At 48.2% G+C, this 16,791-nt stretch overlaps 2 protein-coding genes across 2 annotated transcripts; both read right to left on the bottom strand.

The window, feature by feature from the left end:
• Window positions 1–4,979: 4,979 nt before the first annotated feature.
• On the bottom strand, window positions 4,980–13,515 carry LOC125944395 (uncharacterized). Its single transcript, XM_049664823.1, has 2 exons — window positions 12,559–13,515; window positions 4,980–5,100 (listed from the first exon to the last, which is right to left on the bottom strand). Exons 1-2 carry the CDS (start codon window positions 13,380–13,382, stop codon window positions 4,980–4,982), a joined length of 945 nt encoding a protein of 314 aa, XP_049520780.1. The 5' UTR covers window positions 13,383–13,515.
• Window positions 13,516–13,962: 447 nt separating this feature from the next.
• Window positions 13,963–14,827, bottom strand: LOC119444967 (uncharacterized; the record flags this gene model as incomplete). The annotated part of the gene is given in 3 exon segments (XM_037709304.2): window positions 13,963–14,141; window positions 14,144–14,387; window positions 14,429–14,827. Coding segments are annotated over 3 exon segments (822 nt in total), but the record flags the coding sequence as incomplete, so codon positions are not given.
• Window positions 14,828–16,791: the final 1,964 nt, after the last annotated feature.

Below are 16,791 nucleotides of genomic sequence, written 5' to 3'. Positions count from 1 at the left end.
TGGTTTCACTGGGGGGGGGGGGGGGGGGCTGGAACCCTAGTGCCCCCCCGTAGTCGGCGCCTATGTCAGGTATTGATTCGCTTCGTTTGTGTTTCGTTTCTATCGTCGAAGTTGTGTCGTAGCGTTGTGGCTGCATACGTTTCAAATCATATTTGCCATAAATATGCAACGCGAAATCTTTTTTTTTTTGTTTGAAAAACTTCACTGTGCAGCCGTCTGTCTGTACCACTAGCTTGTAAAAGTGCTGCTACTCTCTCACTGCCGTCCTTTGACTCATTTAGCACTTAAGCAGCGTTATATATAGCATATTTCAAATCACCAGCTCAACAGCGGTAGGCCGTCGACATTAACTGCCCGAAAAGACGCATTCACAACAAGGTCATATTGTGTCTCCGGCATTTTTTTTTTTGAAGGAAACAATGTTTATTCTTGTGCCGCTTTTAGCACTGTTGGCTTCCAAAACATAAAGCAAGTAGCCCACTTAGTCGCGTTATTGCCTACGTCGGTTCTTTATCGCTGGAAATAAGGAAACACTCAGTAATATTACAGGTACAATGTATCACACTACCTGTACTGCAAGTTTGTCTTCACTGCAACTCTCCTAAAATGTATCTAAGATGAGACGACAAAAAATAATTGTCGCCCTTGTATTCAATCTGCTAACCCCCTCCTTTCCGAATTCCGTGGCAGCCAACGTAATGTCTGAGATAACTAGAAATGTAAAGCATACCGACAAGTACCGGACAATCTTTACCCATGGATAAACCTAACACCGCACTCTTAGTACCGGGGAAAATAATTCGGCTTCCCCCTTCACTAACACTCTGTAAGCCCACGTGTATATCTTTAGAACGAGTCTCCGTCGCGCCTGCTTGTGTGAACTTTATTAAAGGTTCAAGTGCTATTTCGTTTTCGTTTCTTTTTTACTGGGTGACCAATTCCTGCAAGCTACAATTCTTTGTGACCTGGTTAATCGCCGCCAGTTTTTTGGGCGACGGTTCAGGCATTTGATTTGAAAGAAAAAAGAAACAGCCGTAAAATGACACGAAAACAGGATAAATGAAATGGATATCGTTGCTCTCTTGTCGGCGTTATAGTGTATGCTTGCTTTCTCCCATCACGTATCCTAACCAACTCGACCAGCTTATCCATGGGCCTAAACAACTCGCGTAGCACGCTCACCTTCAGTACGCAGAACGCTGCATGCAGAATCGCTTTTTCTTGGCCAGCTTCCCTTTCTTTGACGCCGATATCGAAGACTGCATAATGATAGATGCTCTTTCTCTGCCAGTAAATCTTCACCTTGTCTTTGCCAGCAGTGCTAGTGAGATCCCTCAAAACTTCCGAGTGCTTCCTGCAGTGCAGAAGTGATTTGAAACAATTTCGGACTATCAGCATTGTTACATCCTGAACGGTAAAACGCAGAAAAAGCCGTTTTGAATGTTAGTACACATTGCGCATCTAACAACCTTAAGTGTCAAATTATGGGCAACAGCCCTTAATATATATGTATATATATATATATATATATATATATATATACATTTGTGGAAACACTGCGATAGCTTTGCAGAACATAATAAATGTACCTGGTGTACGACCATGTAGGGCACATGGGGCCATTCGTCATCAATTCTGAATTGATTACGGATATTATCCTTTCCCCGATCATGCGTAATGTACTGATATATTTGTTACAAGTAGGTAGGCTAGTTATTATTGAACAGAGAGCCTTCTCATGCAACAAGGAGCATTACATCCTCCAGTGACACAGAGCTCATACTCATACACTTGGTCAATAGGGTATAAAGAAAGCTTATAGAATAATAAAGAGATGTTACTTTTTTCTGGCAGAAAAAGGACACCTGTGCAAGCCACGTGTAACCCTGATTGCTGGGAACTGCCATTTTGCAGAAACAAATATGGAGAGCAGAGTGTTCGACCATACGCTTCCAGTTTTGCTAAACTTACTTTGTTGACATGGCTTTACTAGCCTCACAAAGTCCGATTTGAACAATTGGGTTGCATTGGTAGAATGAGAACACTTGATCATCACCTTAAGTTACATTTACAGTGTGGAATAGATTCTTATGCCTTCTGTTTGTTTCGTTATAAAGTTTTATGTTTGCTTTTACAATGCTCATAGTTATGATATATGACTGTTGTATGCATCGATTAATGTATTGCTGTTTTATGCATCGATTTATTATATTTATTACATTGTGTGATTTGCGTAGGCTACATGCATATGTGTGTATGCATATTTTTATCTTTTACGGAATTTTTAGATACAGCCTGCCCCAGATAAGATAATTCTAGTCCTTCAGTTGGATTATTCGACGAGGTGGACATTACTTGCACAAGAAATCGAAACACATATTCAACTAATTAGCAAAAATTCACTAATAATCTTGTGAATGAATTATTTTACAGCACATATTGCAATTTACGAATTGTAGCCGGTGAGCTTACAAGGCGTATCTTCTTGGAATACATTTCTAGAATGAAGCCAATATGAAAATATGTTCCATCAAACTCGCCGCAAAAATGCTCTGTTGGTCTACTTACTTATTGAACAGAACTCTCTTTTGCATTGAAGCACAGAAGTGACTGCAACGCCCATGTATTTCGCCCCACACTTTGAGAAAAATTATCTAGAAACTGTAGTCATCCTGCAAATCTATTTCAAGTGAACACGTCTTACAATCTCACCGGCTACAATTAGCAAATTGCAATATGTGCCTAAATAAATTAGTTAAAAATTTAATACGCGAGTTTTTGTTATATAAATGTGTGTTTCGGTTTTTCGTGCTAGTAATGTCCACCTCTTCGAATAATCCAGCTATCTGCCGCAGGAGATTTTTTCTCGTTTGCAACTCGTGCAGCTTTTAAAGTATGCATGGTGCAATTAAGGTGCATGTGCAAATAATCATTTGTTTTTCCATTTTCTTCGAAAGTCTATTCTGTTTGGCTCTGTAATTCGTCTCATTGCAGTATGCCTTGTACAGGGGGTCCGAATCTCTGTCAAGTAGATTCCACTTTGAACAACGAAGCCAGCCGTTGTTTGTAGTGCATATCAAGAAACTACTAAGAAAGAAAATAAAGTTTCTTGCCCAGGCGGGATTCGAGCCCGCGTACCCCCGGCTCCAAAGCGAGCGTTGTAACCACTAGGCTATACAGCTTCTTTTTTTTTTTCGCGCTTGCAGTTATGCGAACCTTATGTTTGCGTTTGAGCGTCGTCGTGTTCGTCGACAGCTGGTGCGTTCGTACGCTCGTGCTCAGCGAGGTGAAGATGGCTGGATGGAGATAACTTTATTTCATCAAAAAGCATGTGCGCACGATTCCGTGTCAGATAGCCACCAACCCATGGTTGACGGCGACCTGGGTGGCCCACTTCACGACGTTGGTCAGTACGACCGGGTCTGAGCTGGCCAACACGGCCTCCCACTGCTCAAGAGAAGGATCACGCATCATATCCGCCGGTGCCGACACTATGCTACATTCCCATATGATGTGGTCATAGGTTGCCAGTTCCTGGCACCATCTGCATTCCGGCTTAATCTGCTCCGGGTGTATTTTGCTCAACACGTATGGATTCAGACTAGTCTGCAACCTTCTCCATGTGCATTCCTGCGCCTTGGTCAGCTTCTTGTCTGGGGGCAGATAAAACCTCCACTCCAGTTTATAACGGTTTGTAATGTCGTGAAAGGACACCAGCCCATCTCTAGTAGACCTTCCTGGAGCGACCGGCTCACCTGCTCGGCTGACGAAACCTCAAGAGGTTCTGCGTGCTATGAGAGCGAGAGAGAAAGAGACGCATTCACGGAGCGGGTCCCCTGAAACGCGGTGCCGGCATTGGAACGTGGTGTCGGTGTGGCAAGCTGCGCTATGCAACGCGCGGTGACGGCCGTAAGTCCGAGACGCGCGAAAAGAGATTATCATCATCATAAGTAATAAGGTGAAAGTCATAAGTGGGAGTCATCATAAGTAATAGGATGAAAAGCTGAGCTATGATCGCCCAGCTTCGCTGTTTCAAGCGTTGCGCGGCCACGTGCAAGGTTAAGCGCTGTTTTTTTTTTTTTTTTTTTTTTTTTTTTGGGGGGGGGGGGGGGGGGTTCAGCCCGTCCTCCATTCTTGTGGCAATGAATTGAAAGTGAACCAATTGAAACACGTCAACATTCTCCTCCGGTAGCAAGCCTCCGGAAACACTACGCTTATGGGCAACTCTCCGTGCTATTGGTCTAATACGGCTACCACTTAGAAAAAAATGTGGGCAGCTTGCACTAGTAGTCTAAGGCTGGAGTAAACAGCGGAGCGGATGATTGACATAGCTTCTTCCAGATTTTAATAATATTGGCTATGTTTTGCTACGAAATGCTACGTGCTGCTAGGCACAGTATTACGAATCGGCTCACCGCCGACGCGCAGATTCTTGCTCCGTGTTAGCTGTGATACCCAGAACATGTATGTTGCTGCCCAAACCTTCAAACAAACAAAAAAAAAAACAAGAACAAAGCGCATCAAACTGCCGTTACGTTCACTTTGAGCTAGAACTATGCCGTTCCATGCCCGAGCTGTGACGTGCTGATAGACAGTAGTGAAATAAAAGAGGCAAAGAACTTGCGCGCTGGGGACGCTGATGGCGAAGGACGTCGTGGGCGCCGCGACCGCCAAGTCAATCATTTCAGTGGTCATCGGATCGCTGTCGTCAATGAACGTGTCCCTGCTGCGCAAGTAGAATGGGATGAACACATAATCGCAGGGGTCCACGTCGATGATCTTGTAGTTCTGTTTGTGACCGCCGAACGTGCAAAATAGCGGAGTCTGGCCCATGGCGTACGCTGCAATTAAGTGAAACAAGTGTTTTAGTGATAGTTCTAGAGGCGTATAGTGTGTTATTCGCAGGGAAATTTTCGCGAGTAAAAGTGGTAATCAATCATTGTTCTCCGCAGTAAACGTGAAGTCTCGAAGGTCAACTATCACGGCATCATAGACATTTGCATGACGGCAGGAAGGGGGTTGAGATAATCACTGACACAGTGACCTCCGAGGCCATCTACAGCTATAGAGCTTCGAATACTCGAGATGTCTTGAATCAGACTGAGGAACAATCACAATCAGAAAAAAATCGCGTTTTTGAATTTATTTTGCTTGCGGAACAGAAAAAAACAAATTGTTATGCTATTTGGGCATATCTTTCTTTCAAGCACATCAGCATTATTTTTTTTATTTTTTGTACAAATGAACGCATAGATGGGCAGAGTATATGCTGGGCATTATTAATCGTTTCTAAGTTTTCTGGTTGTTCCCAAAAAATACCGTAGAAGCAACTTTTGTTTCAACGCAGTCTCATTTACGGGCATCTCTCTATACTGTTACAGTGCCGGTAAGCATCGGCGTGAGTGGGTATACATCTGTGCCAAACTTTAGGTGTGTCAGTCTTTGTAGCACTCTAAGACTTCTTAAGCACTAAGCTTCCACCTTACTAAATCGTGTAAATGTCTTGTGAAACCTGCCGCAGAAGCCGCGTGGCTAAGGCGTTACGTTCCTGAGCTCGGGTTCGAGGTCCCTGCCGCGGCGGCCGCATTCCGGTGAGGAGGGCATGCGAACCTGTTCGTGTACCATGCATTGGGTGCGCGTTAAATACAAGTGTCGCTTGAAAAACCTCAAGGAGTCAAAATTACTTCTCCCCCTCTCCCCCCCCCCCCCCTCCACTACGGCGTACCTCATAATCAGCAGATCGTGGTTTAGGCATGTCCAACCCAACAGTTCCATTTTATTTTCAGGAAACTTGTTCAGTGCACCTATAGAGTGCGAACATCAGGTGGCTTCCAACACTACAGTTGTTCTAGTACAAAACCATATGTATGTAATACGAAGAAAGGTATAATGGCTTCTCTATACGGTTCCACTACTGTTTCTACGACGACTACTCTGAGCACAGCTACAGGCAAAGGTAATCGATGGGATGTCACGTACAAAAAGCTTCGAAGGGAAGTCGTATAGGTGGACGCTCCGTAGTCATTGCGATCTACAGGGACGCTTCCTTTAACGTGCGCATAAATTTTGCTGCAATAGCGATTAAGCGAACGCGCTTTTTGCATCGCCGTGACCGTAGTGCTGTGCAGGGTGCGGTGGCGTATGTGCGGCCCGTGCGGCGAGCGCATACGCGGGTTGCGCGCCGTGTGCTGAAAGTCACGTGCTATGCAACGGATGCCAGCGGCGCCACAGTAAGGGAAAGACGCTTTTTAGATGTTGCGAAATATACCGACTTGGGGCACATATGCAATGCTGAAGGGAGTACCAGCACAGAACTTTCGCTCAAGGACAAGCACCCGAGCGTCCGGCTAGCGGTGTTCCTTATCGCTCCAGCGTGGTGACCTCTACAGCCATCTTGCTAATGAAGTGAACTCTGTTCATGTGTGTCTTTTTCCTCGTGACGCCCGGCATTTATAGTTAGTAAGCGAATGTTTACAGCAAGTTATACTGCCCATATAACTACGAGCAGCTGATGCGTTACGAGCTGTTGCTAGGTTCTAGGCACCTGCCTGAATACATCGTTGGGCGAGCCTCCTCGTGGCTTCCGCTGGTCATGTCGCTGTCAATGTAATTTTCGAATAAATGTCAATGTAATTGTGAATTTGCGGCGGCATTTTGATGGGGGTGAAAAGCGAAAACACCCGTGTACTTCGATGTAGGTGCCCGTTAAAGAACTTCAGGGAGTCAATATTACTGCCGGAGTCCCCCACTACGGCGTGCCTCATAATCTGATGGTGGTTTTGGCACGTTAAACCCCATGTTTTTTTACACAAGGAAAGGTGTGGACAGAACGATTGCTGCACTTACAAATTTATTCTTTATGTTTAATTTATATTTAAACGGTAAAGCAACCCATGCGAAACATCAGTGGGAACAAAATAAAACGTAAAACAAAACGAGACTATCCCTTCGTCAGAACAATTACATTCTTTTGTTAATAAACGCCTTGATGACGTGCACTGGAATGTAATTTACACCCTAAAAAATGAAAGAATGGTATAAATCTGTCTATAACTCACACCCTTACACCTTTTTCGCAAGGTGCAAGGGTGAGAGTTATATACATATTTACACCCTTTTGCAATTTTAAGGGTTTAAATTACTTTACAGTGTGGTACCGATTTTCCTATGTAGTATGATTCAACAACCTCGCGCTCTTGCTGTGTTTTGCTTTGTCCAATGACGGAAGGATCGCTGAAGTTAGAAGCGCGACCGCACTCTTAACAAATCAGGGACAGATTTCCCTCTCTGCTACTCCGGATCAGGTTCCAGAGTTCGTGATGTCTGTGTAAACGCCTGTTCACTATTTTAAAGTTAATTTCACGTATGTCCCACCTCTTCCAGCACGAAACCTTGCTGTACAAGCAATGCCACTGAAACTAGCATGGCGTCCGCTCTAAATAATAATCTGCAGTAGCGGCTCAGCTGTTGTGGCGTTGGGTTGTTGCGCATCAAAGAGCGGGTTTGATTGTCTCGTGTTCGGCTTATTACTATCTCCGTCTGTATGGTTTTTGTGCCACTTCAGATTACGGGCATACTGTGTTTAGTATTAGGTATTATTGTATCTTCTACGGTTTTTTTTTTTTTTCATTCATGACGCTTCGGCAAAATGTACTTGTTTTCTTTATTCAGTACCACATGCGCCGCCTGCACCTTTCATCTGGTCGTGGTTTCTTTCCATTTACATGTGGTGCAGAAAAGTCGGAAAGCTGTCGAAATGTGGATACGAAATCAACTTGATATTCAAGAGCACATGCTACAGCCTCTCTTAGTGCTCTGGTTAACCGCTTTCTGAGGGCTAATGCAACACCTCAGTTAATGCAACGTAACTTCCATAAGATATTCTTGGTTGGAACTAAGACATCTATGAGACTTTCCTTTTTATTCATTTTATTTAACCAACCACCGAACAGCGGTTCAAATCATGTTGCAAGAACGTTGCAAGAATGTTGCCTTTATAGGTGCAATGCCTCAATATTTTAAACTTGCCATAGATATTGCATATTGTACAGCAACGGCACACTCACGTTGCATAAATGGTGCGCTCCAATTGTCCCGGATATTGGTGACTACCAAGCATATCATTAGTTTTTGCCGTGTTTGCTATAGCGTATATTAATTTCGCAGAAGATACTGTTTTTCAGATGCAATGGACACACAGCATCAACAAATATATCGTGTGCATGGGTATGGGCGCATGCGCACATATAGAGTATAGTGCACTTTAATGAATGAATGAGTACACTGAAAGTGTACACTGTATACTGTACAGTGTACTCATTCTCCAAGACCTGTCAGCTACAAGTCGCATATTGAATAATGGCTGCTTGAAAATAAATTCTTTGAGAAAATATGAAGTGTACATGCACACGTATGAGCTGTAGAAACGATAGCTTTGATTTATAATATTGTTACGATGCGCGACAAACGGTGTTTATTGAACAGGCCTCAGGGCGAGCCTCCGACGAGCAAGAAGAGTTCTCTTCTTCGTCCTCTCCGCTAACACTCCTCCTCTTCTACTAATGCGGCTACATTTACTGTAATATTCCTCCCCTCCTAGACGAAGCCCGCCGGGCAAGTCAGCTAAGTTCTCGGTGTGAATGGCTTGAGACGAGCGACATGCACAACCTCAGTCTTGGCGGAGCGCCGTCCAGTTGCGGTGAGACGCGCCAGTCGATAATTCACTTCACTGAGTTGGTCAACAATAACGTACGGGCCAGTATAGTTGGCAAGAAGTTTCTGACACAGGCCACGTTTGCGCACCGGACACCATAGCCAGACTAGATCCCCTGGAGAATAGGTGACATCCCGATGGTGCCTGTCGTACCGTGCTTTTGACCGCTCTTGCGAAGCCAGAGTACGTACGCGGGCCAAGCGTCGAGCTTCTTCAGCGAGACACAGAGTCTCGGCGATGGTGAGATCGTCGTGGGTGGAGAAAGAAAATATGGTGTCCAGTGTGTGACGCGGCGGACGAGCGTAGAGTAGGAAAAACGGGCTGTAGCCAGTAGTCTCGTGCTTTGCTGTGTTAAAAGCGTATGTAATGAATGGCAAAATGTCGTCCCAGTTTTTATGGTCCGATGCGACGTACATGGACAACATGTTCACCAGTGTGCGGTTGGTACGCTCGGTCAGCCCATTTGTTTGCGGGTGATACGGTGTCGAGTGGCGAAAGCTGGAAGCGCATAATCGAAGAAGCTCTTCCACGACATCTGCAGTAAACTGGCGGCCGCGATCACTGATGATTACTCGAGGAGGGCCGTGACGGAGAATGATCGAATGCAGGAGGAAAAAGGAAACTTGGCTGGCGGTGGCAGATGGCAAAGCAGCTGTCTCGCAGTACCGGGTCAGATGGTCGGCACATACGATGATCCAACGGTTCCCTTTCGATGAGCGGGGAAAGGGACCCATGAGATCAATTCCAACTTGCTCGAAAGGGGAGCTCGGAGGCGTCACTGGTTGTAGGAGGCCGGCTGGCGTCGTAGTTAGGTGTTTGTGGGCCTGACACTGAGCGCAACTGGCCACATAGATTTCAGTCGACCGACGCATTCGGGGCCAGTAAAACCGTTCTTGGGCACGATGAAATGTACGCGCTGCTCCGAGATGTCCGGAGGTAGGATCGTCGTGCATAACCTGCAGAATAGAGGAGCGTAGCTTTTCCGGAACTACAAGAAGGAAACGGGCACCAGTGGTTGCGAAATTCCACTTGTAGAGGAGGCCATCACGAACACAAAATCCACGGCTTGTTGTGGAGTCATGCGCGTTGAAAAGTGGCTCTAAGCTGAAGTCTTCTCGCTGCTCCTTCTCGAAGGTCTCTTTATCAGGGAATGCAGGTGCCAAAGAAGCAATCAAGTGATCAAAGTTATCGGCATCACAAAGAGTGGTGTTTAGCGGCATTCGCGAAAGGCAGTCAGCATCAGCGTGTCGGCGACCACTCTTATATGAAACTGTTAAGTTGTACTCCTGAAGACGTAGAGCCCAGCGCGCGAGTCGACCAGAGGGATCACGAAGATTGACAAGCCAACACAACGAATGATGATCTGTGACGATTGTGAATGGGCGTCCATACACGTACGAGCGAAAACGTTGCACAGCAAAAATGACCGCTAGGCATTCCTGCTCCGTAACGGTGTAATTGCGTTCAGGCTTACTTAACGTACGACTCGCATAAGCAATGACATGCTCGTTCCGGCCGCATCGCTGAACGAGGACTCCCCCGACCCCCACGCCACTCGCATCGGTGTGGATCTCTGTTGGTGCAGCTGGGTCGAAATGCCGAAGGATGGGACCCGTCGTCAGTAAGAACTTCAGTTGACGAAAAGATGCGTCACACTCGTGAGTCCACTCAAAAACGGCGTCCTTATGCAGAAGACAAGTCAGGGGATAGGCGACATCGGCAAAAGCAGGTATAAATCGGCGGAAATAAGAGCAGAGGCCTAGGAAACTACGAAGCTCTTTAACAGACCGAGGAGGCTTAAACGCTTCAACAGCTGCTGTCTTTTGTGGATCAGGCCTGATACCATCCTTGTCTACAAGATGGCCAAGCACCAATGTCTGCCGCTCACCGAAGTGACATTTCTTAGAATTGAGTACTAGGCCGGCGTTTTCGATGCAGTCTAAGACGACTTCCAGGCGCCTGTTGTGCTCTTCAAAAGTGCTTCCAAAGATGACAACGTCGTCTAGGTAGCACATGCAAATATGCCATTTGAGGCCTCGAAGAATTGTGTCCATAAATCTTTCGAAAGTCGCGGGTGCATTGCAAAGCCCAAACGGCATGACGTTGAACTCAAAAAGGCCATCCGGGGTTATAAAGGCCGTTTTTTCTTTATCCGCCGGGTGCATTGGGATTTGCCAGTAACCCGATCGCAAATCTACAGAAGAAAAGTAGGATGCTGAATGAAGGCAATCCAATGCGTCATCAATCCTTGGAAGAGGGTAAACGTCTTTCTTGGTAATGGAATTGAGACGGCGGTAGTCCACACAAAATCTCCAAGTATCGTCTTTCTTTTTCACCAGTATAACTGGAGCAGCCCACGGACTAGATGACTCCTGAATTACTCCTTTCTGTAGCATTTCGTGAACCTGTTCGTCGATAATCTGGCGCTCTGACGGTGACACTCTATAGGGTTTCTGTCGAACAGGCTGCGCCGACCCCGTGTTAATTCTGTGCTTGGTTCGAGACGCAGGAATGGACGGCGCGTTATCGCCCTGGGCGAAGTCGAAGATGCTTAAGTGTTTAGTCAGGACGTTCACTAATGTACGGCGCTCGTCCATGCTGATCGACTTGCTGATCATTGGCAGAATCTTCGAGTCCTCCGAACAGATGTCAACTCGTGTATGTGGAGCATCTGTGAGTACGGCGACGGGCGTCGATCTGTGCTCTTTGAAGGAAGCAAGCTTCATGCCAGCAGGTACCACTGCGTTTTCGCCTGAAGGGTTGACAACCCATAATTTGGAGCGCCGCTGAGCAACAGACACAAGACAATGTGGCAGAAAAATGTTCTTCTTCGTGCACGGTAAATACGCCGGCTCTACTGTGGCGTCGAAGGCCCGATGAGTGGTAGTAGCGCAGCCCACCGGCACACACACAGCTGACAAAGCAGGCACGAGAGTGTCCTCACAGGCATGAAATGCGCCATCCTCGTTTGGAGCATCCTGCATGAGCTCGTAAGAAATGTCACCACTCACAAACATCTCCCCTGTTCGGCAATCAACGGTGGCACCGCACATCTGCAGAAAATCAATACCTAATATAACATCATGTGAGGAACGGGGGAGGATTGTGAATTCAGTCGTGAAAACTCTACCACCCAATGACACTTGTGCAGTGCAAAAACCAACAGGCCGCAACGAATCCCCGCTCACGCCACAAAATGTTGCCACTTGGTTCCATTGAAATACCACTTTGCGTCCTAATAACCTTTGGAAAGCGAGACTCATCACAGAGACAACAGCACCGGTGTCCACTAACGCCAATGTAGACACACCATCAACGAGGACTTTCACTTTGTTCTTCAACATAAACACAGGTGGAGGCATATCTTTCAGCAGCGAATCTCCAGCGACCTCACCTCCATTGGCCGCGCTCTCTAGTTTTCCGGCGGTGGTGATCTTGCACGACGCCGTGGTGAAGGAGACCGGTGCAATCGAGGAACAGGAGGTGGCGTCACGCTACGATCGGAGGCAGGTGAGCGGTTCCGTAAGCTTCCTTGGCAAAAGTTGCTGCTAGAAGGCGATTGCGCCATAGAAGGCCATTGGGCGTTGGGGGCTGGGGCAGCAAGTTGATCGTACGGATACCTTTGGCGTTGAGGACAAAAACGGGATATATGGCCAAGGACGCCGCAGACGAAGCATGTCGGAAGCGGACGGCTTCTGCGGTAGTCTTCAGAGCTGTCAGACACGTCTGCACGCCTAGGACGAATGACTGGGTCGTAACGCGGAGCATTGCCAGTGGTGGGGCGTCCCGAGGAACGTGCGTAGCGAGGGTGAGGTTCAAATCGGGTATCCGAAGAGTAGTGGCCTCTCGATGCCGGTGCGTGTCGGTACTCTGACACATTCGCGACGCTGACAGACGGTTGCCATCCATTCAAAGGTGGTGAAGTCGCCGGGGCTTGCGAAAAGGAGGCATCAGAGACATCAGGCAGGCGACGTGTCGTCTCGGTGTGCCTGTCTAGCTCTTCGCGGACGATCTGTCGTATGGTCGACGCCAAGTCAAATGAAGAGCTCATATCGATGCTGGCCACAGTGGTAACATTGGCCAATCGGCCAAACTTTGGCGTTATTCGGCGCATCTTCAGCGCCTCGAACGTACGGCAGTGCTTCATGACATCAGACACTGAAGCAAGACTGTCCTTGCCGATCAGGAAATTGTAGACATCCTCTGCTATGCCCTTGAGCAGGTGCCCGACCTTGTCTTCCTCGGACATTCTTGCGTTGGCTTGCTTGCACAATTTCAAGATCTCTTCGATGTAGGCAGTGCAAGTCTCCCCTGGTAGCTGTGCTCTCTGTGCCAGGGTATGCTCTGCGCGTTTCTTTTTTGCGTCCGAGTCGCCAAAGCATTCCTTTAGGTCATGAACGAAACGTTCCCACGTTGTTAATAATTCTTCGTGGTTCTCAAACCACATCAGAGCAGTGTCACTGAGAGCGAAGATAACGTTGGTTAGTTGGTCGGTGGTGTTCCAGCCGTTGGACTTGCTTACCCGTTGGTAATGTCTGAGCCATTCTTCTACATCTTCACCTGCTCTCCCGGCGAAAACCCGAGGTTCTCGGTAGTAGCGCCACGTACCAGCAGGCATTGATCCCGGAGCGACAGGTATCGGTCCCCGAGCGTCTCCTTCGTTGGTCATGTTAACAGGCGCAGGAGGTAGTCCGGCGAGGCGACGACTCCGGCGAAGAATAAATGGCTCCGGGTCCGTCGTTACTTGAAGTACCCAGCACCTTCCACCAAAAACTGTTACGATGCGCGACAAACGGTGTTTATTGAACAGGCCTCAGGGCGAGCCTCCGACGAGCAAGAAGAGTTCTCTTCTTCGTCCTCTCCGCTAACACTCCTCCTCTTCTACTAATGCGGCTACAAATAAAAAATATAACCCTCTCACAAAGAAGCTGGAAAATAAAGCCTCTCGAATGACAATTATTGGTGTGTGCATTGAAAAAAGCTATATATGTCCGTCATTGCAACATACATTATAGGTCATGCGATAAAAACCTATAGGCCATCTGTTTCTCAAGTCAAAGAACATACTTTAGACGTCCTGGGTTTCTCTTGGAAAATTGTAACTGTCTTTGATTTTGACGTCTAGGATGTCAGTCTTAATTCGGGCCTATTTCATAGATCAGCGAGACAATTGTTTACTGGGAGGTGATTCTACCGCGGCTTCCAACGCATTCCTGCATCTAGGCGAACCCTCATAAATCCACTCACGTTCAGCAGTTGGTGGAGTATCGGGGCAAACCGGAGGTGGCGTGGTGGATGTTGTAGTCGGGGGAGGCGGGGGAGGTGGAGGTGGCGGGGGAGGTGGAGGAGGTGGGGGAGGCGGCGGAGGCGGAGGAGGTGGAGGAGGTGGAGGAGGCGAGGAGGTGGAGGTGGCGGAGGTGGAGGGGGAGGTGGAGGAGGCGGGGGAGGTGGAGGAGGTGGGGGTGGCGGGGGAGGTGGAGGTGGCGGGGGTGGCGGAGGAGGTGGAGGTGGCGGGGGAGGCGGAGGAGGTGGAGGTGGCGGAGGAGGGGGAGGAGGTGGTCGAGGTGGAGGAGGCGGGGGTGGCGGGGGAGGTGGAGGAGGTGGCGGAGGAGGTGGAGGAGGCGGGGGAGGCGGAGGAGGCGGAGGTGGCGGAGGTGGTGGGGGAGGTGGAGGAGGCGGGGGTGGCGGGGGAGGTGGAGGAGGCGGTGGAGGCACAGGTGGCGGGGGAGGCGGGGGAGGCGGAGGTGGCGGGGGAGGTGGAGGTGGCGGGGGAGGTGGAGGAGGTGGGGGAGGCGGAGGAGGCGGAGGAGGTGGAGGAGGCGGAAGAGGCGGAGGTGGCGGAGGTGGAGGGGGAGGTGGAGGAGGCGGGGGAGGTGGAGGAGGTGGGGGTGGCGGGGGAGGTGGAGGTGGCGGGGGTGGCGGAGGAGGTGGAGGTGGCGGGGGAGGCGGAGGTGGCGGGGGAGGCGGGGGAGGCGGAGGTGGCGGGGGAGGTGGGGTGGCGGGGGAGGTGGAGGAGGTGGGGAGGCGGAGGAGGCGGAGGAGGCGGGAGGAGGTGGAAGAGGCGGAGGTGGCGGAGGTGGAGGGGGAGGTGGCCGAGGAGGCGGAGGAGGTGGAGGAGGTGGTGGAGGTGGCGGAGGAGGAGGTGGAGGCGTGGTGAAGTCTGTGGTAACGTCACTAGTATCGTATGTAGTTGTCTCCTCCGTGACCATCGGCGATCTGTGCGTCGTAGGTTCCGGTGGAGCTGGATATTGAAATATGGGAACACAGGAAATACAATAAATTTCTTTTTCTACCGTATGGGAGCAGCGATACAGGAAGAAAGTATAACGTTAAGAGTAGTCATCATGATGATAGCAGTCGATAGTACCAGGCCAAACTATTAGGTGGAAGGGGCAACACTCTCGCTGCTCTTGAGACAAGTACTTGGCCCCGAATCTCTCCCGATGCAACGTAGAAAAGTACATCGATCTAGCCATGCGCGAATACGAAACAAAGTACAAGAACAACCGCTTCATACTTGTCGGAGACCAACGTAGACATCACCGAAGTCGACTGACTTGTGCTGTATATGACGTTTCGATACGCTCTACGATGCATTTCGTATGACTGGAAACAACCAACAACCACCAGGGGAACCTTGTCTTTGCCAACTTCAGGCTAGATCCAATCGAAGAACCATTGGCTGTACATACATTTCACGGACCACAAAGCAGTGATAATGAAGGGCAAACGGAATCCAGAACTCAACACGACATGCGAAATGCAAAAATGCCCGTGTGCTTGCGTTGTAGTGCACGTTAAAGAACCCCAGGTGGTCAAAATTATTCCGGAGCCCTCCACTACGGCGTGCCTCATAATCAGAACTGGTTTTGGCACATAAAACCCCAGAAAGAAGACGAAGGCAAATAAAACATTGTATATACTGTACACACGCGTTGTCACTCATTTACATGCGCGAGTGGGCAATGTCACGGGTGATTTACGGTAAACACGATCCCCAGTGCTTCGCCCACTCGTCATGATTCACTTTGTGGAGATGCGTGGATTTTTTTACTGTTTTTTTTTTCCTTTCAAAGCATGTGTGCGCCAGCACTCAGATCCTAGGGTTGTTCCTCGGCCTGTTACTTAGCTCAAAAACTCGAAATAAAGGGTAACAGTGAGAGGCGAGAGGAAAGGAAAGACGTAGCGTTCGTCTTTCCTTTACTCTCGCATCTCACTGTTACCTTTTATTTCGAGTTTTTCCGCTACTAAGTATCATGTTAAGTAAACATCGACTCGTTCAAGAAAAAGTTGTTCTGAGGGTCTTCCAGGGCACGCTAAATGATTGATTCATTATTTGATTATTTGGTCTTCCTCCCCAATTTTCATTATTGAAGTTTTCTCAGCCAGCGCAGAAGTCTATTTGTTCTCTACGCTGACTCCTCTACGCTGACTCCTCTACGCTGTACTTCTCTACGCTGTAACTCCTTAGATATCAAAATATCTAAGGAGTTACACAATATTACGGACTGCAGCGCTCTGCTGTACAACAGATATTCACTCTCCTCATGATGTCAACTGAACGGCCTCACTTTAAATTCCTGAAAGCACCCAAAGCAAACATTATTTAATATTCGTGTAAAACGCGTAATATCTTCTTCCCTTATTCTGTCGATCGTACAGTATTGACCAGGGTTGCAGAAATAGGCGATCTCGGCATGCTTCTATGCGTGCCCCCTAAGCGACAGCACCACGTGGTCAGCGGGCGCTCAGTTCCGTCTGCAGACTTACAAGTGAATTCCGTACCCCACTTTACTTTCTCAAATTGTTGACAGCCATACGTCTTCCATTACTTCAATACGCCTCGGCGGTGGGGACTGGCACAAGCTATTCAAATAGCATATTAGTCCTACATGAACAGGAAAATATCTCGATTATATATAAACATCCTTTTCTGACCTCGCCCGCCAGAAAAACTTTTGAACTCTGAATAATCATCCTACAGATCCACCACTTTGCTGCTGGTGTAGTCACACCAACTTCCCCTTTTAAACAAAATCATACATGAAATCATTACATGTAAGCCTCTACTACCTAGT

This window comes from Dermacentor silvarum, chromosome 3 (genome assembly GCF_013339745.2).
Source record: "Dermacentor silvarum isolate Dsil-2018 chromosome 3, BIME_Dsil_1.4, whole genome shotgun sequence".
Classification (NCBI taxonomy): domain Eukaryota; kingdom Metazoa; phylum Arthropoda; class Arachnida; order Ixodida; family Ixodidae; genus Dermacentor; species Dermacentor silvarum.
This window is presented reverse-complemented; position numbering and strand designations above follow the sequence as displayed.

Bases quoted from the DNA above. Each gene is read 5' to 3' on its own strand.
- LOC125944395 (XM_049664823.1), bottom strand. From the start codon at position 13,382: ATGACCAACGAAGGAGACGCTCGGGGACCGATACCTGTCGCTCCGGGA. The intron at 5,101-12,558 runs AGGCCACTACTC...ATTGTTCCTCAG, and splicing joins CGACACGCACCGGCATCGAG to TCTGATTCAAGACATCTCGA.